We start from the raw sequence: 26,350 nt of genomic DNA on the forward strand, positions 1-26,350 counted from the left end.
CTGGCTATGCAGGCCTCACTGAGCCATCGGATTTCAACAAAAATATCTTAATTTGTGTTCCGAAGATGAACAAAGGTCTTCCAGGTGGGGAACAGCATGAGGGTGAGTAATTAATGACAGAAATTTCAGTTTTGGATGAACTAACCCTTTAAGTACTAAAATTACTAAAACAGAAATAAAATTGAAGCTAAATAGAAATAAATAAATCTAATTCAAATTTAAATTATACATTTTGAAATATAAAAATAAAAGCTAATTCAAAATATGCATAAATACTGTAATTAAATAGTAAAATAGAAGTGTACATGTCTTTGTTTACATGCTTTGAGAATTATTTTTTATTGATGAAAGCAAGCAATAATTATATATATATATATAAAATTAAACAAAATGTATTTAAAAGTAATAGACATAAATTATTGTAATTATTCATAGTCTCGTCAACTCTGCCAACTGTTTCAGCCAGTCACAGGGAGCAGTATGACATCACAGGCAACAGGTTTTAAATTTCCACACAGACACATTACAATTTCGTAAACATCTGACCACATATATTCTGATTTTAGTTTTTTTTACAATAAGAATATTTACAAAAACAAAGATTTATGTCAAATAAATAATTTAAAAATCTGGTATAAATGAAAGTGCCTTTATCCTTTTTCCAATTAATGGATATGTTACATTCTACCATTCTACATAGTTCTCTCTTTATGCTGTCAAAAGATTAATAGTATTCAAAATAAAAGTTTGTTCACATAATATATGTGTGCATACTGTGTATTTTTTTATGCATATAACACACATGCATATATATAGAACACACATATCATATATATATATATATATATATATATATATACACACACATAAGAACACACACACACACATTATATATATATATATATATATATATATATATATATATATATATATATATATATATATATATAGATATATGTGTGTGTGTGTGTGTGTGTGTGTGTGTGTGTGTGTGTGTGTGTGTGTGTGTGTGTGTGTGTGTGTGTGTGTGTGTATATGTATGTGTGTGCATTTATATATACATTCAAAATACACAGTACATGCATATTATGTAAAAACTTTTATTTTGGATGCAATTAGTCTTGACAGCACTAACATAATTATATATATATATTCCAAAAAAGATCCACTTTGGTTTGCTTGCAAACACAGCATGTGCACTTTTACAAAACGAAAAGCTTTTGGGGTGCAAAAAACATTCACAATAAACCCACTGAACAACTCCAATCAACACGTAAAGTACACAGAAACACATTCAGGCTTAGAAAACTATCCTTTCTGCTGTTCAGATCATCTGTGTTATTGGGTTTTGTTTTTTTGTTTTTTTTGTTTCTAAATGCAAGTCACTGAAATACCGTCCATGTCCTGCTCAGTGGGAATTGTGTTGTCTTTGTAATGGAATTCCCTCCAACAAATCAATGGACTTTCCATATGATATATGCGATATGGCAAATGAGAAGTCGGGAGGGAGGCAGAGGGACGAGGCTTGTGTCCTCTCTGATGTAGCCTGTGCTGTGATCTTTCATCGCTCGCAACGTCGAGGTCCCTCAAGAGCACCCCGCGGACCCGTCCGTGACCTCCCTCGCAAGCGGATGGATGAAGGAGAGGAAATGACAGAGCGGAATGACAGGAGGAGCTCCGAAAAAGCAGCCCGCGTCCTCCTTTTTCTCCACAGCGGCGTCAGTAAACCTCTGCCCTCCGGTACCCCCCGAGGCCCTAAAGCAGCCTGTCACACGCTATCGACTTCTTGTCAAGCAGCCAATCCACAGCAATGAAAACACACACAGACATTCGCCCTTCAAGTTCGGGATTTTGCGAAAGATTTCGGACATTTTTTCCTCTGTAAAACAGGCATGCACGCTCAGCCTTGAGAGTTGAAGATCAAAGTTTGAGTGGGTGCAGAAGGTCGGGCGGACGGGGCGGCTGATGGCTGCAGAGTTGTGCTGCGTGGGGAGATGACACAGGAAGTTGCTTTCAAATGAGAACATGCCTCTCTCTCTCCACTCGGTCAACATTCCGGTGGCCCAGACTGACATCTTTATTAGTGTAGTGGCACTGGCACGGCGTTATGGGAGCAAAGGATGATGCTAGGGTACGTAAACTCCCTAATTCCCACTACGAGGACAACGCTGACACTACCATGGCTACTATTGGTCAAAGAAGGTTTACAATAAACAATCCCAGCATGCATCATTCATACTGTTAAAAGAACATCAGAACAAAGTAAAGATACCGCAAACCTCACTGTTATGGCTTTTTTTTGTTTGTTTTTTTAGTTGTTTCCATGAGCGCTTTAGTTTCAGCCATAAATCGGACCGTAACAGGCTCAGCTGTCGACTCTGATAACTGCTGCTCAACAGCTGCGGATAGCTTTAGATATGGCAGTTACCGTGCCGTGCAAATTGTAGGGTGCAAACTGTAACTTAACCACCATCGTTTTCCCTTCTATAGGGGCGAGGTGTGTCGGCACAGGTGGGCGTATTATCAGCTGATCCTGCTATTTGTGGTTAGAACGGCTCCCTGTGCTGCCGTGGAAGGACACCTTGGCTTTTAGAGCTGTCTGGCTAGTGGCAAGAGCTGACAAATAACCCGGACTGTTTGACTCTAAAAGGGGTCAAGAGCTTTTGCCGCTCTCCTCACCACAAAAATAAACCCAAAAAAGGACGGATGGTAATTAAGAATGGTCCTGTTTTCACTCTGACCGAGCTCTTAACTCTCCACGCCGCAGCTAAAACAGAAAAAAAGTGACAGAAAGAGGCTGGTTGACAGTCAGTCCTCTGCTTTTCCTTGGCGTTGGGAGAGCGTCCGTACGAGGAGACGAGCTATCCTGGGTTATTTTTCTTTCTTTTGTTTGGGCTGTGACTGGGGTCCACTTTCAGCTCTCTGTACTGCACCTGTTAAAACACACACAAGAACACACACATGGTCAGGTGGGCGGATTGATAGCTGGGGATGGTGGTGAGGATGAGAAGCTTCTGAGTAACAGCAGAGGTTCAGTGATGTGATGCTGGAGAGCAGAGCTGTGCGGTCATACAGAAAGCCACAAGTTAACCATTTACTGCCATTCTACATCTTCACAGTTGCATATGACTGAAGGACACACTATATTGTTAATAATTTAGACAGATCACATGTTAGTGATGCTCCAACAGTTGGCCATTGCACAAGCTCAGTGAGAAAAAAATAAATTCAAAATGGTGGATAAAATCCATCCATCCGTTATCTGTTTTCAACAATGATAATAAGATAATAATGTTTCTTGAGCAGCAAATCAGGATATTAGAATGAGTTCTGAAGGATCATGTGTGAAGACTGGAGTAATGATGCTGAAAATTCAGCTTTGCCATCACAGAAATAAGTTATATTTTAACAAAGTTTTTTTTTTTTTTTTTTTTTTTTAAATTTTAATAATATTTTACAATATTACTGTTTTAATGTATTTTTCTTTTTTTTTCTTTTTTTTTTTTCAAAAACCTACAAATTGCTGCCATGATACCATTTCATCAAAAATTATTAAACAGACTTTTGAGATTATCGGCCCAAGCCTATTGACATTAATAAATAAAAGTCTTACAGCAGAAGTAGTTCCTGCAAGTTAGAGCCCCTTTTGAAAAAATCTAATTTAGATCTGAGTATTTTATCAAACTACCGTCCCATTTCTAAATTACATTTTTTATTTAAGATCTTTTAAAAGGCTGTTTTAAATCAATTACAGGCTTTTCCAGTTCAGAACAATATCTTTGAAAAGTTTCAATCTGGCTTTAAAGCAAACCACAGCACAGAGACTGCTCAAAGTATTCAATTACATTTTAACTTCAGTTGACTCTGGTGACTCTGTGATTTTAATTTTACTAGATCTAAGGGCAGCATTTGATATTATTGATCACAATATTCGTATTACTCATTTAGAAAAGACTGTGGGTATTCGAGGCACGGCTCTTGAGTGGTTCAGATCATTTCTTTCTAATAAGGCCTTTTCAGTTAATATCAGTCAATCTTCTTCAAAATCTGCTCCATTGAATTGTGGTGTTCCCCAGGGTTCAATTCTTGGTCCAATTTTGTTCTTACTGTACATGCTGCCCTTAGGTTCTGTTTTTAAAAGGCATGGAGTTTCTACCTTTATGGAAACAGGACAAGAGGACAATTGACGCTTCACAAAGACCCGCCCCCCTTAGTTACTGTTGCTTTGTCCAAAAAGCCGTGGTGCTGTCACGCCACACAGAGTGAAAAAATACATTGCGGAGCAAAGAGGATACTGACCACACGTCGACAGACAAGACAGAGCAGGTTCCTTATGATATTAAACAAAGTCCCAGCATTCAAACTGTAATTTTTTAAGAAATTCGAACAATAAAATCCGTTTTGTGGCTCTTTAATGTGTCGTGACAGATTGCTGTAGCGCCTCAGCTCAAGAGGCTCGTGAACCAATAATCTCTTCCTGCTAGTTAATTTATAGCATCAAATAAATATGAATGAACATGAGAATGAATGTTGTTTCAAGCACGGAAAGACGTCAATACACACCATTTTTCAAGTTCAAGTCCACCGAAGTTAATCTTCTAACTCCTGACCGCTTTGTCGGACAAAATAGCGGATTCGGTGTTATGATTGGTTAGAATGCTTGTCAATCAAACTCCCGGCGAAGGGTCAATTACATCTCTACTAAATTGTCTATGAAACTATGAAACTAAAAACTATGGATGAACATTTTTTTTTAAATTTAAACAAAAGTCAGACCAAAGTAATTTGGTTCAGAATCTCAAGTCCTCTCTGATTTGGGGAACTTCGCTCCTTTCTGTAAAGTTAAAGGTGCCCTAGAACGTGTTTTCAGAAGATGTAATACAAGTCTAAGGTGTCCCCTGAATGTGTTCTAGCTCAAAAAATAGATTTTTTTTATATATATAAATTTTAACTGCCTATTTTGGGGCATCATTAAATATGTGCTGATTCAGCGTGCGGCCCCTTTAAATCTTGCGCTCCCTGCCCCCGAGCTCTCAACTCTATATACATTGCATAAAGTTCACACCGCTGATATAACCCTCAAAATGTATCTTTACAAAATGTTCGTCATTCATGCTGCATGCATGCATCGGATCATGAGAGTATTGTATTTATTTGGATGTTTACATTTGATTCTGAACGAGTTTTATAGTGCTCAGTGCCTAAAGCTAACATTACACACCGTTGGAGAGATTTATAAAGAATGAAGTTGTGTTTATGAATTATACAGACTGCAAGTGTCTAAAAAATTAAAATAACGACAGTCTTGTCTCCGTGAATACAGTAAGAAACGATGGTAACTTTAACCACATTTAACAGTACATTAGCAACATGCTAACGAAACATTTAGAAAGACAATTTACAAATATCACTAAAAATGTCATGATATCATGGATCATGTCAGTTATTATTGCTCCATCTAACATTTTTCGCTATTGTTCTTGCTTGCTTACCTAGTCTGATGATTCAGCTGTGCACAGATCCAGACGTCCTGCCCTCGTCTAATGGCTTGAACATGAGCTGGCATATGCAAATATTGGGGGCGTACATATTAATGATCCCGACTGTTACGTAACAGTGTTCTTCGGAGGTCTTTTAAACAAATGAGATTTATATAAGAAGGAGGAAACAATGGAGTTTGAGACTCACTGTATGTCATTTCCATGTACTGAACTCTTGTTATTTAACTATGCCAAGATAAATTCAATTTTTAATTCTAGGGCACCTTTAAGAATTTTAGGCTTCAGTTCGATGTCTCTCTGAAATTTGATAAACGGATCAACTCAGTGGTTAAGTCTTGTTTCTTTCAATTACGATCACTAGCTAAGGTAAAACCGTTTCTGTCACCTAGCAATCTTGAAGTGTTTACTTTGTGTTTTCTATCATTAAATTATAATTATGGATATATGGGTGTGTACAGTAGTGTATTTCATTCAATATTAAAAAGTATAAAAATTAGTTTATTAAAAACTTTGATTAATAATTCATTTAATGCATGATCCAAAATGTGTGTGTATTTATGTTGATCTCACATTGCTTGTATTGAATCAGTTAATATTCTTCATCTTCAGTCTCATCTGAAGCTCACTAGGTTTAGCAACAGAGCAGTAAGGGGAAATATACCAGCTCAATATTCACAGGGTTGTCACCATACTAGCATTCACTTTCAGACAAATAAGACAGCAAGACTGTCAACTGAAAGACAGATCACTGGTTTTCCCTCAGATCTGGCCCTCAAACTGACTGACGTCATGCTTAGACTCCCTAAGAAATGTGGTCCATGTACTGCCAACTCAACAGAAACATCAGTCACCACCTACACTGAGGAGTGTGTCCATCTCACAGCCATCCATCTTGTAGGTGTGATATTGGGTTTGCCTGTGCCACATTCAAACACAACATCAGAAGCTGAATGTGATCCACAAAGGACTTTAGTGATGTAGTGAGGATGAAAAATCTTCAATGCACTTTTCTCCTAACCGAGTTTGTCTGCTTCGTAGTTTGCAAGCAGCTTTTCACAAAGGAAAAATATACTGTAAGCATGGAAAATTGAAAGCATCAAATTAACTGACCAAATAAATTAACAATAAGATTTTTTTTTTTTTTTTAAATGTCTCATTTAAGGCAGTATTTATTTGATCAAAAATACACTCTAAAACACAAATTTAGGTCAACTATGGACAAACCCAGCCATTGGGATTTTTAAATTCATTGTTTAGCTCAGTGGTTGGGTTTGTTCACATTTGTCCTAAATTTGGGTTGAAACAACTCAGCATTTTTCAGTAAAAACAGTAATATTGTGAAATGTAATTTAAATTAAAAATGTAGTCAGCATCATCACTCCAGTCTTCAGTGTCACATGATCCTTCAGAAATCATTCTAATATGCTGATTTGGTGCTCAAGATCTATGATCTATGTTGAAAGCTGCTTAACATTTTTGTGAAAACCATAAACAATACTTTTTTTCCAGAATTTAAAGAAGTTTAAAAGAAGAGTATTTTGTAACATTGTAAACATTTTTACAGTAACTTTTGATTATTTCAATGCATCCTTGCTGAATTAAAGTACTTATTTCTTAAAAAAAAAAAAAAAAAAAAAAAAAAAAATCTTACTGACCACAACCTTTTGAATGGTAGTGTATATATTAATTTAGTATTGAAATTTAAATTATTAAAATTTAAATTAATTTAGTATATTAAAAATGCTAATTACTTGCAAAGGAATTTTTTTTACGCTAGTGCTTCTACAGTTTATGAACTGGGTCAATCATTTTAAACTAAAAATTTAAATCCTCTGTAGTGTACCTTTTGTACAAAATAACTCAATGAAAAAAATACTACTATTACATAACTGAATTAATTCAATTAAAATTGTAATCAAGGTCAATTCAATTTTACTGTTGTCAATTTTAAAATGACAGCCTTAATAAATAATAATTCAGGGTTGTAAATAGGGTCCATAGCTGCAGCTAGAGAATTTCTGGAGGATTTCAGAGCGGCCTGGCATTCATCGTCTTCAAAGCGCGCTTTAAATTGCAGCCTAACGGGGTCATTATTTTCTTATTCGCTTTAAACATATCAGGGTCGCGTCTGACTTCAGAAGCCTCCCTTGAACTGCATGTAAACAAAAGTTTTGAGTGTCAAGGTGAGGCGATGAAGATCGACATTAGTGAATCTAATGGAAGAAAAGAAATGAAGGCAAACAACAATAAAGGCTCAATCAAAAGTAGCGCTATAAAGAGCTTGTGGCACGTCAGAGGCTCTATTACACTTAACTGCTGACAGTTATGCCAACCTGTATGGTGCAACAAGCACTGCAGCTTTAATGACAGAGAGCTGTCCCACCCAAGATAACACGGCACACTAGTTAGAGTCAAAGAAGCATGCGGAGAAAGTAAAAACGGGAACAATACAAAGAAAAGAACTTTAGTAGTTGGAATGAGGGGGGTTAAAGTGACTACGGTGAGATAGCAATTTGGAGCAAGTGCCGAGCACAAAGAGAACATCCGTGGAGACGATGGGTAAAGACCTTACGCTGCTCAAAGGCTGCTCCACCCTCGCTCCGCTCCCCCATGTTGACAGTTGCACTACAAAACACACTTTGAAGTGTGCTCTTGTGGAGGGGGCGCCACATGCGCGAGCGCTTCGTTTAGCGGTGTCAGACGCCGTCCCGGGACCTGCCGCAGCAGAGTATGCGACGTCGCCACGCTGCTAAGCGTGGATCGGGGTTTGAAGCCACATGGGCGACAGGCAAATATAAATAAGTAAATGAAAGCTGAACATTTTTAATGATACTATTCTATGCTGTTTATAGAAAAGGAGACATACCTCGCCTGCTTCATCTCCAGTGACACCTAACCTTGCATTAGGGGCATTAAATGCTCCTCTAGAAGAAGAAAAAATGTTCAGAGACGCCCACAGACAAGCTCACATCCATTGTCGAGAAAAAAAAAAAAAAAAAGTTTTGAGGTGAAAAGAGAGGGGAAAGGCACTGAGGAAAGTTTCTCCTAACTTTTTATTTTCCTAAGGTAAGGTGCATGCTAATTGCTTGTTCAAACTCTAAATAGAAACCCCTGCTGCAGCAAAGACAGGCCTTTGATATGCACGACTGAGGAAAGTTTCAGCACCTACACAACCAGCAGGACATGCTCTCTTCTCAGACACAAGAAAACCTTGCTAGTGTCATGCTCTACAATTTGAGCCTCAGGAATTCAACATTAGATACAGTTTATACAAAGAGAACCAATATATGCTGTTGGTCCACTGCGTGCTGCCAAACCAGCGCCGACATGCTAAGGCATGGACTCTACAAGACCCCTGAAGGTGTCCTGTGGTATCATGCACCAAGACATTATCAGCAGATCCTTCAAGTCCTGTAGGTTGCGAGGTAGAGTCACTGATGGTCAAATTGCTTGGTCCAGAACATCCCACAGATGCTCAATCGGATTGAGATCTTGGGAATTTGGAGGCCAGGGCAATACCTTGAACTCTTCATTAAGTTCCTTAAACCATTCCTGAACAATGTGTGCAGTGTGGGAGGGTGCATTATCCTGCTGAGAGAGGCCACCAGGGAACACCTTTGTCATGAAGGGGTGTACCTGGTCTAAAAACAATGTTTAGGTAGGTGGCACATGTCAAATTTACGCCCACATGAATGGCTGGACCCAGGGTTTCCCAGCAGAACGTCACACACCATTCTTCCATAGCTCCAAGGTGCAGTTCTGACGCTCAGATGCACACTGTAGGCACTTTTGGCAGTGGACAGGGGTCATCATAGGCACTCTGATTGGTCTACTCAGGATACTTAGCCCCATACATTATTATTATTATTATATGTGTATGTGTGTGCCACCTAAGACAGCACACTAGTTAGTCAAAGAAGAGTCAATCTGGCCTAGAAAGATTGGCATCTTTGTGCTTGGAGTCAATTGTTTTATTTGTGATAATGCAATGAAACATGCCAAATTGTGTGGACATGGTTTTTGGCCAGGCTGTCATACAAAACCAAGAGAGGATCAACGAAATATTAGTAACTGATTGTGTTGTAGTCAATGTATGCTTTTTCATGTGAGCTTTTTGTTTTCTATGCATTTTTTATTTTTGATTGTTTACATAGATAAAATAAAAATTACAGCTTTTATTGTTGTTTTTTGGCAATTTTTTGATTTATTCAAACTTGTATGGTCATTAAAAACAAATATCCCCTCCAGATGGATGGATGGAGGAGCTATAGATTGAAGTGCAATAAATAGATTAAATTAATACAATAAATTCTAACACTGGGTTGCCACTCATTATTAATTAAACGAACAATTTGAAAATATTAGCTTAGAAATAGTCGATGCTTCCTCTGTAGTACATACACGCCTGCTGCAAGCAATTTCATAAAGTGTAGGAGACAAAATCAGCCGTGTCCATAAATGATGGCCATGTCCTCAGAAAACAGACAAATTTTTGCTATTGTTTGCCCTCTTTTCTTCTCTTCTCAAGTGTGTGCCCTTCGCAGGTGATGAATTGGCTAAGAGCTGAATCGCACGGCTGCGGCTGCATTTTAATCTCAGCATTTGCATAGGCCATAATGGAGCCCTTGGCGTGCTAATTGCTAGCGTCCCAGTTACGCACGCAGTTCCTCCATTGGCTAATGGCACCATAAAGCATGCGACAGGACACGTCTTAGACACCTGGTAGAGAATTTTAAGTTGGTAATGCCGGTTGGCCTCATTTAAGAGACAAAGTATTGCATTATATCAGACTGTGCTTTGTTCAAAGCAGTGAGGCAGACACACAGCAAGTAAAGATACTGTATTCTCGGAGGGGTCTATAGGCGGATACATGAAAAGAACGTAGAGTGTGTAAACTGGGAGAGTAATTCAAAGTGAATACGCACCTCACAGCAGGTTTGATATATCACGGGTCTCCCGCAGTGCACTTAAAAGGCCATGGGCTCAGTGCACAGAGGTGGTATGTATTAAGATTCACCTTAGAATAACCACGGCACTCGTGTATAGTGTACACTTAACCTGTCTGCTCTTCACAACACCTTCAACGTGGGCAATTAATAAAGTCATTTAATGAATGTATCCGTTTAAAGGGCATTTTCCAAAAGGAGAAAAGGACAGCAGTGCCTTCCCAAAAAATCTGGAGGAGAAAGTAATCAACAGTCCAAAAATATATTACAAAAAGTGTGAAACCACTAATTTAATAGAAGTGTCCAACAGCGACACCAGTGGATAAAGTTTCAGAGGGAGGTCTTAAGCTCACTGTTTTGAAGTATGGTGTGGATTTGAGAGTGATTGGAGAAATAGAGGTACATAAAATAAAATAATATAAAATAACAAACTGTGATAGACTATCCGTCCTTCAAGGGTGTTTCCGTACCGAGATTCTGGAATACGCTCCAGCATCCCTGTGACTCTACATAGGACAAACGTGTTTTGGAGAGTGGATGGATGGAAAATAAAATAATTGCAATTAATATAATAACAAGTAACAAAAAATGGGCAAACAAAAGCAAGTAGTACACATAAAAGTAAATAAAACATTATTGTTACTGTATGATGCTGTTATAACTTTGGTTATTTGTAAAGCAAGTAAAAATATTTAAGAAATAACCTTCATAAATAGTGTACTAATATGATAATATTATACTATAATATTATATCAGATGTTTATTGTTAAGTATGGACCTGGAACATTAAAGGGTTAATTCACTTTAAAATGAAAATTACCCCAAGCTTTACTCACCTTCAAGCCATCTTAGGTGTATATGACTTTCTTCTTTCTGATGAACACAATCAGAGTTATATTAATAAATATCCTGACACGTCCAAGCTTTATAATGGCAGTGAATGGGACCAATGAGTATGAAGCTAAAGAAAGTGCATTTATCCATCATAAACGCAATGCGTTTGTGTAAGAAGAATATCCATATTTAACAAATTATAAAGTAAAATATCTAGCTTCCACCAGACCACCTTCCATATTTAACTTACGAAGAAAGTGTAAAAATCTCGCAGTTCAAAACACTTACGCCTTCCATATAACAACTAACACGACGTCAGTTACGCCTTTTTCCGTAAGTTGAATAAGGAAGGCGGTCTAGCGGAAGCTACTTGTTAAATATGGATATTTTTTCTTACACAAACACATCACTTCACTTCAGAAGACCTTTATTACCCCCCAGAGCCGTGTGGAGTACGTTTATGATGGCTGGATGCACTTTCTTCAGCTTCATACTCGTTGGTCCCATTCACTGCCATTATAAAGCTTGTATGTGTGAGGATATTTATTAACCCTCTGGAGTCTGAGGCTGATTTGGGGCTTGGAGAAGTTTTGACATGCCCTGACATTTGTGCTTTTTTCATTTGTTCATAAACATATAAATGACAAAAGTGTCATTACACTGTATTCAGCACAAACTAGGCTACAATAATATGTGAGGAACATGTATGTACATGTTTGTGTTTTTGAAGGAATAACATTTATGCGTGGTTATTGAAAAGTCACTGAAATAAGGCCAAAAAAAGTATATTAAATCTTTGTTCACAAGACTTTTGGGTATTGGAGGTTGTAGACTAGAGTTTTTGCTTCAAAATTATGTAAAAATTATGCTGCCTACTCCTTCATATAAAACAATATACTGATTTAGTTTTTGTAAGACACTTTTTGCCAAGAAACACAGTATGCGAGGAGGCGTGAATCACCACTGAAAATGGGCCATTCTCACCTGAGAAGACAAAAGAATTGGATAGTAATGAGCTGAAATGACTTGCATATTAATGAGGCATTTCAGTCAGGTAGGCTGTGAAAAAAACCTTCTGTGATGTCTCAAGCTCATTATGATATATGAAACATACAGAAAAATATTACAATATAAAGTAATGATTTTATATTATACTTTAAAATAGAATGTATTTCTGTGATGCAAAGAGTCTGAATATAGGCTTTTAGTTTAAAAGAATGCACATTTGGAGAAATATTGGATTCTCATATGCTTATGTCAATTTTCTATACAGAGGAGTTATATTAATTTAATATTCATTGTCATTACTATAAGCGCTGGTGTTTTCAATTCATCCTTGAAGTCGGAGGGCGCTCTATGCATTTTTAGTCCACAAATTCATCTAAAAGAAGAAGAGGCTATTCCATGAATGGAGTTTCCAATACATACTGCAGCCGGAGGGCGCTATAGAAACAAAAACTCATCTAAAATTCATCTATAGAAGAAAAGAAAACAGGAACTAACTGCATGCTAACCATGACTTTTACATCCAGATAACCACTTTTCAAGACAATAAATACACGATTGAGACGATGAATGCATGTATTGCCTCTGAATTTGCGTCTGAATAGCACTGGCTCCGTGGGCGTGGCCGCATTAGTGGATAATGAGCTGAATCACGGACTTTTGACATGGCTCTCTTTTCATACAGATTACATAAACACAGAAGGTTTGTTTTCGATTTGACTTACATGATTTAAAATCTGACATCTTAACGTTTTTTTTAAATTTTCTGTGATTAGTATTCACTAAGTTACAGTTCATTTTCTGAGAACTATCAGATTGGACTTCGTTCAGAGGGAGACGAGAGATCACGCATCATGTTAGTTTTCTTTATTTTACAAAAAGCACAACATTTTGTTTTTACTTTGAGTGTACACAAATAAAAGAAGACATTCTATAGTTTCAATTGATATATTACTTATGTCTCTATGACAAAAAATGACGAAGTATTTTAAGTCTGTTTTGCTGCAATGTGAAAAAAAACCTGCAAAACGCGCCGGCGCGTTTTCAGACCTCAGAGTGTTAATACAACTCTGATTGTGTTCTTCAGAAAGAAGAAAGTCATATACACCTAGGATGGCTTGAGGGCGAGTAAATCTTGGAGTAATTTTCATTTTAAAGTGAACTAACCCTTTAATTTACATTGGAGGAAGCATATTCCACTTTCTAGCTATCAGTCACATAATGCCGCCGATCTGTATCCAGCGAAAAACTGCTTTAGAAGATTTTAAAACTTCTTGTTTTAAAATCTTCCCAGTCTACTGACATTTGTTACATCCACTTCAAACATTACAATGCTCATTATAACTTTCGTTAACTCTACAATAAGTAAATCCGTTTCACCAGCTAAATACTCTTCACCAGTGATGCCATAGAAATATACAGGGCCACCGCTACAACAGAAGTTCAAACACAAAATTCTAAAGATGGCTGTGCGCTTGTTTCTCTGCCGCATAAGGTCTATATGAGCAGCACACTCAAAATAAAACAAACAAGGTGAGTAAAGAAATGCACCCACAGAGCTGTGGGAGTTGTAAGTTCCCATTCAAAGACACTCTGTACTCACAGACTGCAGCATAGATGCCCTTTATATAAAAAGTCATTAGAACCTCATCAGTTCATGTTGTTCTGAGGCACCTCCAAATGATCTGTAAAAGAGGCGATGCTGGCCTCTCTCGGCCTTGCAGGGCTTTCATCACGGGACTGTGCGGGAGGCGCGGGTCACGTCAGAACCTCAAAAATAGCCCTCCATTTGTCATTTGTACAGAACATTTGGGCCCCTGGGCATGTGCAGATCACACCCTGATACAGGGACGCTTTGTTTAAGTCTCTGAGGTCCCACAGAAGCGCAGCCTCCACCCCGCCCATTGTCTCTAACCCAGAAAACAGAGGTGAACGGACCTCCACGGGCAGTTGTGCGATGCAGAGCGGAACGTTCCGCGCATCACGCTGATGTTCAAGTACTTTTCTGGACTGTCCTAAATCAAAAGCTGGAACAGGGCACAGAAAGCCCACGGCGGCCTGCTCTTCTGAGCGTGAACCTCACCGAACATCATTAGCCAGGTCTCCTCTGGGCCTCCTACCTGCAGGGACCTTCTGGGCTCCAGGTGTTTGGGGTAAACGCACCTAAGCGACCTAGCCACGTCGGGCTAATTTAGAGCAGGCTACCTGCAGCTGCAGGGCCGATGTAAAGCCACGCAGGGGCTGGGGATTACGACTCTATAGAGATCAAAGCCGGCCCGCTGCCCCGGGCTCATCAAAGGCGAGCGTGTCTGTGCTGATGTGGCAAGCGATTGGTCCTGGATCAGAGCCCTGTGTCACCCCCGCCGTCAGCACCGCAGGGTTTATCCCGACACAGAGGAAGCACGATAACAGGCCGGGCTTGTGTTTACGAGCTCAGGTTTTAATTGCAGTTAAACGCCAGCACCTCGCTGCTCGAACAGAACGCTGTTGATTACGAACGGGACAATGGGGCGGGCCACATAACTCAGATCTCACGGTTAATGTAGAAGCAGACCGGGAGAGGATTACTGCTTTACACTCATTACGCTCAATAACAAAGCATGACTCGGTACAACGCAGCGAGAAGTCTATAAATCTACAGACAGACACGTGCAGATTGAAAACATCACAAGTCATTTACATTCACCTTAACTAAACGGAATTTATTAAACGCATTCCTCATGAAGGCTAACAAGGAGAAGAATATAATTGGGTGTTTCTTCAAAATATTTTGATACTAAATATTATTTGTTTACTTTTTGTAAAAAATTATATTCTATACCATAGTGTAATTTGTACCAAATTAATAATTTCTCAAATTATGTATTATATTTTAGATAGATAGATAGATAGATAGATAGATAGAATGACAGACAGACAGACAGATGATAGATAGATAGATAGATAGATAGATAGATAGATAGATAGATAGATAGATAGATAGATAGATAGATAGATAGATAGATAGATAGATAGATGATAGACAGACAGACAGACAGACAGACAGACAGATAGATAGATAGATAGATAGAATGACAGACAGACAGACAGATGATAGATAGATAGACAGACAGACAGACAGACAGACAGACAGACACAGACAGACAGACAGACAGACAGACAGACAGACAGACAGATAGATAGATAGATAGATAGATAGATAGATAGATAGATAGATAGATAGATAGATAGATAGATAGATAGATAGATAGATAGACAGACAGATGATAGATAGATAGACAGATGATAGATAGATAGATAGATAGATAGATAGATAGACAGACAGACAGACAGACAGACAGACAGACAGACAGACAGACAGACAGACAGACAGACAGACAGACAGACAGACAGACAGACAGACAGATAGATAGATAGATAGATAGATAGATAGATAGATAGATAGATAGATAGATAGATAGATAGATAGAACGACAGACAGACAGAAGGATAGATAGATAGATAGATAGATAGATAGATAGATAGATAGATAGATAGATAGATAGATAGATAGATAGATAGATAGATAGATAGATAGATAGATAGATAGATAGATAGATGATAGACAGACAGACAGACAGACAGATAGATAGATAGATAGATAGATAGATAGATAGATAGATAGATAGATAGATAGATAGATAGATAGATAGATAGATAGATAGATAGATAGATAGATGATAGACAGACAGACAGACAGACAGACAGACAGACAGACAGATAGATAGATAGATAGATAGATAGATAGATGATAGACAGACAGACAGACAGATAGACAGATAGATAGATAGATAGATAGATAGATAGATAGATAGATAGATAGATAGATAGATAGATAGATAGATAGATAGATAGATAGATAGATAGATAGATAGATAGATAGATAGATAGATAGATAGATAGACACAATTTAAAAAAATCTGTAAAGATTATTCACACATCACATCTCATATTTCATCTCAATATGTCTCCTTGGTAATCACATACACTGACTTATGAAAAATAAACATTATTGGAGTCAAATTGTTGGTCATGATGGAAAGTCACAACAGCAGAGACAGTTGTTATTTAATTTTAAATGTTAAATTTAAAACAGTAAATACATTTTAATCCATAAACATTGCTTAGATCACCGTTTTAGATTATCTTAAACTTGGAGAGTAATAATTAATATCCTATGATGAATTTTCCTATGTTAAGATTGAAGAAATATAATATATAGAACATATATAATAGCACGAAAAATGAAGCAGGCATGAAAAGAAATTTCCAAATTTTAGCGTGACCTTCAAAACACAAAAAGAAGTTGAAATCTGTTAAATCATGGTACATTACAGTACTCCTATTGAAGAAACACCAAATCACAAAGACTAAAATCAATAAAATATTAATTAGCATTATATATATATATATTTCCACAGAATAAAGTGCCATTATAGGTATAAAAGTTAAGGTTGAAGTTTGTTTAAAAAGTCAACATCTTGCACTCTTTCCATGGTAATGAGTCACAAGGCTGTCTGTGATGACAAGAATAGAATTCCCTGATTCTGCATTTATGCATATTACCACGAGCGGGAAGAATAAATTAAAGCATAGAAAATGGAACGGGGAGCCAGAAAACTATGCACAAATACATTCTCACACAGCAGAACCATCTGAGTTCATTGTTATTATTTTATTATGTTTGCTAAGGCTAGCATCACTATTACTGTTGCTCATTCTTAGAGTTGTGGATTGAAACAAACCAATATAAAAACTAAGTTTTAAACTTTAGTGCATAACTTCTCCTGCACTGTTTGTGCTACAGACATAAATGACCGCTCAAACCATGAGTATTATAGAGAGGTGTGAGACATGACATAATCTGAATACACACGGGTGTTACAAACAGAGTTGCAATTTTGGGGTAACCGTCATAAAGTCGGGCTGAATGTTGGAAGCAATAACCTACCACTTGAACGTCTGAGGGCACTCGGGACAGGAAGTCCAGCAGCTCATTGTTGTCGATGCTGTATGGGTCTCGCAGTTTTTTGGTGAACTTGTTCACCCCTGAAAGTTGAAACAACAGTGGTGAATACAGGCCTCACAGAGTGCAGTTGAGAAAGACCTTATAAGATCCTGTACAGATTCGGAATCCTTGTCTTTTTACTTTACAGTATAAGCTGCTATGGAGCTGACAGAAGCTCTGCTCTCTGACCTTGCAGAGCCTCTGATCTGAACACTGTATGAAAGAGCACACGGGGCATTAGCTACTAGTGAGTTTGCCCTGAGCTCTGCAGTTTACTGTCCTCCCTGCTGTTCTGGTGGTGACTCCCTGGAGCATGAAAACTTAAACTGCCACTAAACCCTGTGACCTCCTGCAATAGTCTATTTGCAATTCTAAAACACGCTTTATGTATCATGCTACTCTGTCTTATGTTATTTCGTCATGACAGATTGTAAGCGTAATGGATGACAGCTCACCCCAGGCCAGAACGATGTATCTGATAGGAATGTAGTACACCACAAGAGTGGCCGCACACAAGGCCACTATAGCCAGCCAGCTGAGGAAAGGCACAGTCCAGTTGAAAGTACTGAGAACAGAGAAAAGGATGAGTGTGATATATGTATACACAGACTTGCGCCGTGTCTACACCGGACGTGAATGACGCAACGCAATAAAATCATAAAGAACCCATTATAATCAGCAATTCTGTCTACGCTGGATGTGGCACAACATGAAGACTGACGCCCCATTCAATTTCTGATATGCTCCATGCACTTGTGCTACTTCCGACAACAGGACAAATGGATTTGGAGCTTTCACTTTGATGGATCCAGTGTAGACACCATTGGTCAAACCTGGTGTAGACACGGCATTACACTTTTTCATGTGAGTGTGGCCTTAGAAAATGTTACTATAATTGCAAATTTTACTTCAAAACAGCAAAGTTAAATGTACCATTTCGGTACAATTATGATACAAATTTTTCTTTCTTTTTTTGAGTAACTTGGTAAATATCATGGAAATTGATAATGATTCAGTGTCATGGTATAAATCAAGGGACAGTAATACTATCTCATACCAATACTAGGTTTTATATGAAGTAATGGTAAATTCTGTAAGGGGTCAAAATAGAGGGTTATAGCTGCTAATTCTAATTCGAATTGCAATATTAACATTCATGGAAAGAAAAACAAAAAAACATCCTCATCAACACTTTTGTATCTTCATTGAGGTCTTCATTGAGATTTATGCTTAAGAAAAGAAAAATAATTGCTAACATTTTGTGAAAGAAGTCTCTTCATGGCTGATACAAACATACAGTAAAAACAGTAACATTGTGAAATATTAGTACTATTTTAAAAATCCATTTTCTATTTCAATACATTTTGAAACATTTTTTTTTTTTTATGACGGTAAAGCTGAATTTTCAGCATCACGACTGCAGTGTTCAGTCACATGATCCTTCAGAAATCATTCTAATATAAGAAACATTTCTTATTATCAATGTTGAAAACAGTTGTGCTGCTTAATATTTGTGTGTGAAATTATAATTCTAATATGTGTATGAGGTAAAAAAAAAAAAAAAAAAAAAAAAAAAAAAGTCTTTACCATCACTTTTAATCAATTTAATCTGTCCTTGCTGAATAAAAGTAAAAACAAAAATCTTACTGACCCTAAACCTTTTAGGCAAATTTAAGTTAAGTATGTTTACATAAGGAAGTTTGGAGGAACAAGACAAACATACTGATTAAGAATATGATTTTTGCATTGTAAGCAAGTGTATGCGTTTGTGTTTGTTTGAGTAAGATGTGACAGAGGTTGGCACGGTGGTGCCCACGTGTCTGCTCAGGCACTAGCAGTGAGAGCTGAGACTTACTTCTTTATCCTCTCACCATAGGAGGCCACTTCATCCAGAGCATTCTGTACACTGATACACACATCCTGAATGGCATACAGCTTGTTCATGAAACCCTTTCTCTCTGAGTCCTGAAAGAATGAGAGGGAGAGAGAAAGAGAGGCTGGGCAAATGTATTTCCACACAGCTGAAAGAGCATGAGGACCATCAAAGGCTTGGTGAGCTCTTTCTCTCTCCAAGTTCTCCATTCTGCAATAGACATGTTTAAAATTAATCACACTTTGTGTATCAAAAAAGAGAAGAATATTTATTCTAATATTCTTTCTTCTGAGAGAGCTAGCTATGTTGGGTAACCAGGTTTTACAATGGTGACATCATTGTGGCCATCACCACCATCATTACTTTGAGCACTAAAAATCTTTTCTTTTCAACTTTTGATGTTCTTCAACTTCAACTTCAAAAAAAAAAAAAACTGGCCACATGAACCTCAAAAGTAGGCATCAGTTCAATGTTCCCACAGTCAAAAGGCTCTGATTTTAATCTTACAATAAGAACAGTCATGCAACAGTTGGGCTGACACAGAATGTAGTGACTGAGTGTGGACACAGACAGAGACTGTTGCAGTGCATTGATGTGCTGAGACACACAAACACGTACCCTTCCACGCGCCTTAACCATTAAAAGAGAAAGTTCACACAAAAATAGAAATCGTGTAATTATTTGTTCATCCTCATCCCACTTCAAACCTCTTTTCATTGACATAGTAGCCTGGACAATCTGAAAAACATCTTCTTTGTGTTTCAGTGAAGAAAAAGTCATACAGGTTTGGAATGACGCAAACTACGACAGTTTTGTCGTTTTTGGGTGAACTATTCCAAAAAAGTACAAGATTCATCCATTTAATCAAAATTCATCCATTTACCTACAGAACATAGATCTGCGCATCCATTTCCTTCTATCGGACAACCTTTTGAAGAGAAAAACTGAAATCCTGGCCTATTAGCAATGGGAAAAATCAGCTACGTCCAGATTCCCAAACCCCTGACACAGGCTATGCCCCTCCGGAGGGCCTACACAAATGGACTGGCAGCACTTAAGAAGAACAAAATGTCCTGTCGAAATGGACCCAGTGGGAGGGCACTGCCATCCAACAGTGAGCATCACTATGCCTTTGCCCTGGGTCTGCTTTATGAGAGCTCCAGGCCTCTGCTCAACCCTGCCCAGGTTTATCTGGAAGCACTTCAGTCGCCATCCTCAGGCCTTTCATGGAGATCAATTGAAATGTCACTGCAGCGGATCATGTCCACAATGAGACGACCAGCTACTGAACCTCTGGATCAAAACCCACTGTGCAAATCAAAGCAGCAAAAGAGGGAGCTGGAGTCCACACGTAGAGACGCTAACATAAGACACATCTATCTTTTTTGTGTGTGCTGCATAAAGGAACGCTAGTGGGTCCTACAAATTATTTGCATTTAAATGAATAGTTAATCCAATAATTAAAATCCTATCATCATTTACAGACCCTCATGTTGTGTCATGTTGTTTTTAAAATCATCTTTTATGTTCCACAGAAGAAATTCATACAGGTTTGGAATGACGTGAGGCTGAGAAAATGGTGACCTCTTTCATTTTTGGATACAACGAAGCTTTTAAAACAGACCTACACTTTAAAAAAATGCTGGGTTAAAAACAACCCAAGTTGGGTTGTAAATGGACAAACCCAGCTATTGGGTTGTTTTAACCCAGTGGTTGGGTTAAATGTTTGCCCAACCTGCTGGGTCTAGTTTTGGTTTTGTTCATGTTCAAGTTTCATATTCATGCTACTTGTTTCTTTGCCATGTGCTCCCATGTCACGTGATTCCCTTGTCCTCATGTGATCCTGCCATTTGCTCCCTTGTCATGTGTCCTATGTTGTCATTAGGTGTGCTCGACATCAGCTGCGGCTGGATGTAACCGATCGGCGAGAGTAGCTGTGTGCAGATGGGGAGGACCTGCGTGAAGTCGGACACTTTTTTGCTTCTCATAGTGACGCTCCTTCTGCGTTTGCATACTTCATCACAGCTGAAGTGAAATAAATTCAATATTTGACTAATACACTGATGTTTCAGAGACATTTTCATTCAATACTTTATGTACTTCTTACAGCATCTGTTTTTACAAGAAAAAAGTTCAACATAAGCATATTCTATATAAAAACTAATGTAGTGGTAAGTTTTTTTAACCACTTTTATTTTAATAAACATGACAATATAATACATGAAAAGAGCTTTAACTTTTATAAAAATACAGATTTGTGAGTATTAGTGAAACTGAAGGCCTGACGATAAACACGAAACACACATAAGCTCAGAGCTCGTGCAGGCGGCTGATCTCGAATCGCTCTCGCGGTACTTTGAAGCCATACGTTACAGAAAACATGGCATCAGCGCTGTCTCAGGTCGGAGAAAATTTCTTCCCAGCATGCACTGCTTCAAGTCAGTCACTTCACTGTTCGAACAAGCCTTGTTTCTTTGCCATGTGCTCCCATGTCATGTGATTCCCTTGTCATTGGTTTATTTGTTGATTGTTCACAGGTGTGGCTTGTCTTGTCATTCGTCCTTGTGTATTTAAACCTTAATGTTTGCCATGTGTCCTTGTTAAGTATTGTCCATGTACCACTACATAATGGTACATCTTGTTTTTGTACCAAGCCATGTTTGCCACGCCACGCTTGCCAAGTCTTTGTTTTGTTACTTTGTTGAATTTATGTTGGAATTTTAATAAAACTGCACATGGGTTCTTAAAGACTTGCCTTCAGTGGACTTGTTACAGTAGTTTTATTTAACCCAACTATTGTTTAAAAAGTTACAGTATTGCTTGCTTAAAATGAACCCATGTTGGGAATTAACATTTATTAATACGCCTGTTTAATAAACGTTCACCTTTTGATTGTTAGAATTGTTGTCTCTAGTAATTATGTCTGATTTTTAATTTCTAAACATAATTTTTAAACAATAATTGGGATAAATAAAACTGCCCAGCATTTTGGGCAAACATTTAACCCAACCGCTGGGTTTGTCCATTTTCAACCCAACTTGTTTTTTGTTTTTTTTTAACCCAGCATATTTTAGTATGCTTAAATGTGTTGCAGGTTTTTGCATGGTTGAGCCAGAGTCTTAATTTTTCTGTCCAAGCCCAACTCCTAAAATAATTTTTGTTGGTTTAAATACACATCATGTGTTGGCTCTGAAACACAGGTGACGCATGCGCACAACAAAGAGGCTAACTGTAGTCCGATCAACAAGTTTACAAGCAGGACGTGACTACAGTCGAACTTTAATCTGTTCTCAATCTGACTCCAAAGCCCCTCTTTGTACAAGACGATATTCAAATGCCCTCTTATCTAAGATATGTACCTCTGGTGCTTCTGTTTTAAGAAAAAAAAAGAAAAAAAAAAGGTCAGTTTAATGTTTAATCTTTAGTGGTTTGCTCCCCTGGTTGAGAACCACTGACTTCTACCCACAGAACAGTTATGTAAAATGTTATGATATACAACTCATGCCACCAGTGAAGCAAAGAATGAGACTGGTACTGGAATATCATCTCCAAAATGAAGAAATATGCTCATAATATAGAGATGGGTCTTAGGAAAAACCAGATCAAACTGTCTGTACTTCCACAACACACACACAGTGTCCCATCCATCTCCCACGCTTTTTTACTGGATCCCACATTTGAAAAATGAAGCCCAATATGGCCTGCATAACCACATCGCCTTCCCAAAAAGCCACACAAGACAAATAGATATAATTAGACCGCGTCCCAGGGTTATTTTTCTCAGCAAATATTTAACAAGACTCCCCTGTCCTGACTCCCATCTGGTTTGCGTTATCAAGCGAAACAAAAGTCCAACATACCCTCCATTGTATCGGCTGCTATATGAGAAAAGAAGACTTTGAGGGACAAGGTATCGGTGTGTGTGCATGTACGAGCGAGCGAGCGAGGGTGGAGGTGCAGGTCATGGGTCTCTACAGTCTAAACCATTACCACATGGCCCTCAAACCATGAGCTAACTCCGATTTCCTGCCTTCAAAAGTGGATTGAGGAAGGCAGGAGGTTGGAATAACACTAGCCTGGGGAGAGGCTTGTTTTCACTGCTCCTCCGCACTTCTCTCACACACACATAAACACGCTCACACCGCTACGAGCCGAGGAGCAACCTGCTGCAGAAGAGCCCGCTGTGGATCCTGGCTGAGCTGTGGGCCGCTGGAGCGACGCATGGGCATTCCGTTACCTCAGGTCCTCTTCCTCACGTATGCGGACACACGTCGTGACCCGGCAGGAGGCACACTTGATGTCAGCGGGCAAAGGGAAATTGATATTTAGTCAAAAATCAGTTCTGTTTAAAGTGTCTTCAAACAGTGCAGCCAAATCTGAACTCCTCTAAATGCACAATGTCAAAATATAAAAAGTCTGAATCAAGTGATATCACACTGCTGTAGGCTGCATTTACATTTTACATTTCATGATTGTTAGTGTACAGATTTTTAACTGCAGTTCTATAAAAGAGTTTTTATTAAGGGTCAATGAGATATAAGGGTGTCCATGATAAACAAAAAGGAAAATCTTTTTAAAAAAAAAATGTATTTATGTTTGTTTCGTATGTTTTCATAACTTTTATATCATTTTCAATAAAAGTTTCAATTTAATGAATCAAAATGTCACGTGGTTATATATATATTATACATACATATATTCAAATGTATGAATTGATTTTTATTTATTAAGTACGTAGTAATAACAATTAACCTCATGTACTTACTATAGGGTTAGGTTTAGGGTTAGTCGCATGTAATTATGCATAATTAATATAGTAACTACATGTGTAACAAGGACACTAAAATAAAGTGTTACCCTTTATTTTAAGGTGACGTTGTTACAGTAATTACACAGATAAGTAAGTACTGTGTAATATTAATTAACTACATGTACACTGTAAAACATAATATGCTATATCTACTCAATAAAATTGTGGCAGCAGATTACAAGAAAAAATATTAATTAAATTCAGCATATAAGAATTAATTCCTTAAGTCAACCATTTAAAAATGTGTAAACACCATTACAAAAACCACAAATTGGCATAAAAAGCAAAGAGTGAAGCTGCCCAACTAAACAAAACACAGATCAACAGTATGGTGACCAAACATTTTCAATAAAATCTACATCTAAACCTCTGTTAATTCTTGTGTTTCTCTTTGCTTCAGTTATTCTACTTGTTATCATCAGGTGTGTTCAATGTTGGCAATAAAAAATAAATTAATCTTTGATGTCTTTCTGTTATTCAAATATTTTTGTTTAAATTTTACTTCAATTTAACTCGTTTTAAATGGTTGACATTTAAGGAATTAATTTGATTAATTCTAACTCAATTCTATTTGTTGACTTAAATTAATAATATCGCTTGTAATCTGTTGCCCAAATTTTATGGAGTAGATATAGCATATTACTTTTGACAGTGTTCTTATTACATAGTAAGCTTAGGACTGGGGTTTGGTTTAGGATTAGTTACTTTTAATTATGCAGAATTTACTGTTATTACTACAGTAAGTACATGTAATATGTAACTATGCACCTTAAAATAAAGTGTTACCAAAGATTTTGTTTGTTTGTCCAAACTGATGGCTGAGCTTAAATGCCACAGACATTTTCAATAAACTCTAAACAATCTAAACACCATGTCAAAATAGTGGTTTCCATCCATTTTTTTTATGCACATTTTTGGGATATTGCATAAAAAAAAATTGATGGATGGAAATGCCACAATGCCCAAAAATTGTAAAAATGTGCATGGAAAAGTATGCGCACATTTGAGTCTGATACATTTTTATGCAATAAAACTACGATGGAAACACATTTACCGAATAAATTCCTCAATTATCGGGAAATATCGATATTTTTACATAGCATCTCAAATGCTGTTTTAGTTGTTCTGAAATGCCTGAGCAAAGTCTGTCATTACAGTGGTTCGGTATAATTACCTTCCAGAACTGTCTTACACAACTGTGTTCCCAAAAAGTAGGGATCTGCCTCCGAATGCAAGATAACCTGTGCACTCTGAAGCGCAAGTAATTCATTATATACGAAAATGATTACATACAGCGGCTTTTCCTACTTTTCTTGGTGATATTTAGCACCAGTTTATCCGGAAGGGTTTCAGGGTATCAGGTTTGTTCTCTTCGACTCACTGGAGGGAAACACTGCTTTATTAGCAAATGTTTTATGCAATATTCAAATTTTGTGCATAAGTTACATAAAAAAAGTGTCATTTTAATGTGAAAACCAATTACCTGAATAATCAAATAACACCCCAATTACACTAAATGTTAAATAAGCTTTGTGACATCAGTGGTTGGCAAATAAATGAACAGACACTTCCAACTTGAAAGCACAATGCCGATCAGTGTTATCATTAAACCGTGTGTACTGTAAGAGTGAGTGCAGCTGTCTGGGACCCCCTGGCGCATCCCCATTACCAAACTCCTTAGGGCTGCTAGTGCTACAGGCAAGCAGAGGCAAGTCCATTCCAGCCAGTTCTCAACATCAGGCTATTCACACCTCACCGTCCCATCAGGAGGCTCCAACTCCTTCGCAATGGGCAACCAGCATAGCGGGAGACTGATGAGGTTGGCACAGACCAGGACAGACACTTCGTAGAGGGCATATCTTGTTTGTTAACGACAGCAGGAGGGGGAACGATGTCCCAGGGGCGCCAAACTTCATTTACACCAAAGCCAGAGCCCCAACGCAAGAGGACGGACCCCCAGCCGGGCCTAATCCACACCCACACCCTTCTCTCTGCATGTTCGGGGGGAGAGAAAACAAGATTCTTTGATCTAACGCAGCGCTAAAGGTGAGGGGAACAAAGGAGGCAGATAAGATAGAGATCAAGATGAAAATGAAATCATTTCACCCGGGCCGGGCTGCTCCCTGGATACGCGTATTATTTGTTTGTCTTCTCTCATTTCGAGCCAAAGGAGCGCTGACCCAGACGGGCAGAAGTAGGAAGCGATATCACCAAGGAAAAGAGTTCCACACCTCTGATGGCAAATAAAGCCAAGACAAGTCCCCTCAGACAAACGTGAGCCCACCTCTTATCAGCGAAAACATGAAACGAAAAACAACTTCTTTAAATAGACGA

General features: G+C 38.0%; 1 protein-coding gene across 4 annotated transcripts in view; it reads right to left on the bottom strand.

Annotated features, from left to right (window-relative positions):
- Positions 1 to 1,128: 1,128 nt before the first annotated feature.
- The window catches only part of mctp1a (multiple C2 domains, transmembrane 1a), a 197,229-nt gene continuing 172,007 nt past the window's right edge, over positions 1,129 to 26,350 (bottom strand). For all 4 annotated transcript variants that reach the window (XM_067407030.1, XM_067407028.1, XM_067407029.1 and 1 more), the window contains 4 exons: positions 19,189 to 19,298; positions 17,789 to 17,898; positions 17,277 to 17,374; positions 1,129 to 2,933 (listed from right to left, as the gene is read on the bottom strand). In XM_067407030.1, the coding sequence (XP_067263131.1) occupies positions 2,862 to 2,933; positions 17,277 to 17,374; positions 17,789 to 17,898; positions 19,189 to 19,298 (390 nt within the window). In that variant the 3' untranslated portion in view covers positions 1,129 to 2,861. The remainder of the gene's footprint in view (positions 2,934 to 17,276; positions 17,375 to 17,788; positions 17,899 to 19,188; positions 19,299 to 26,350) is intronic.

The sequence above is a fragment of the Chanodichthys erythropterus genome, chromosome 13, assembly GCF_024489055.1.
Source record: "Chanodichthys erythropterus isolate Z2021 chromosome 13, ASM2448905v1, whole genome shotgun sequence".
Classification (NCBI taxonomy): Eukaryota; Metazoa; Chordata; class Actinopteri; order Cypriniformes; family Xenocyprididae; genus Chanodichthys; species Chanodichthys erythropterus.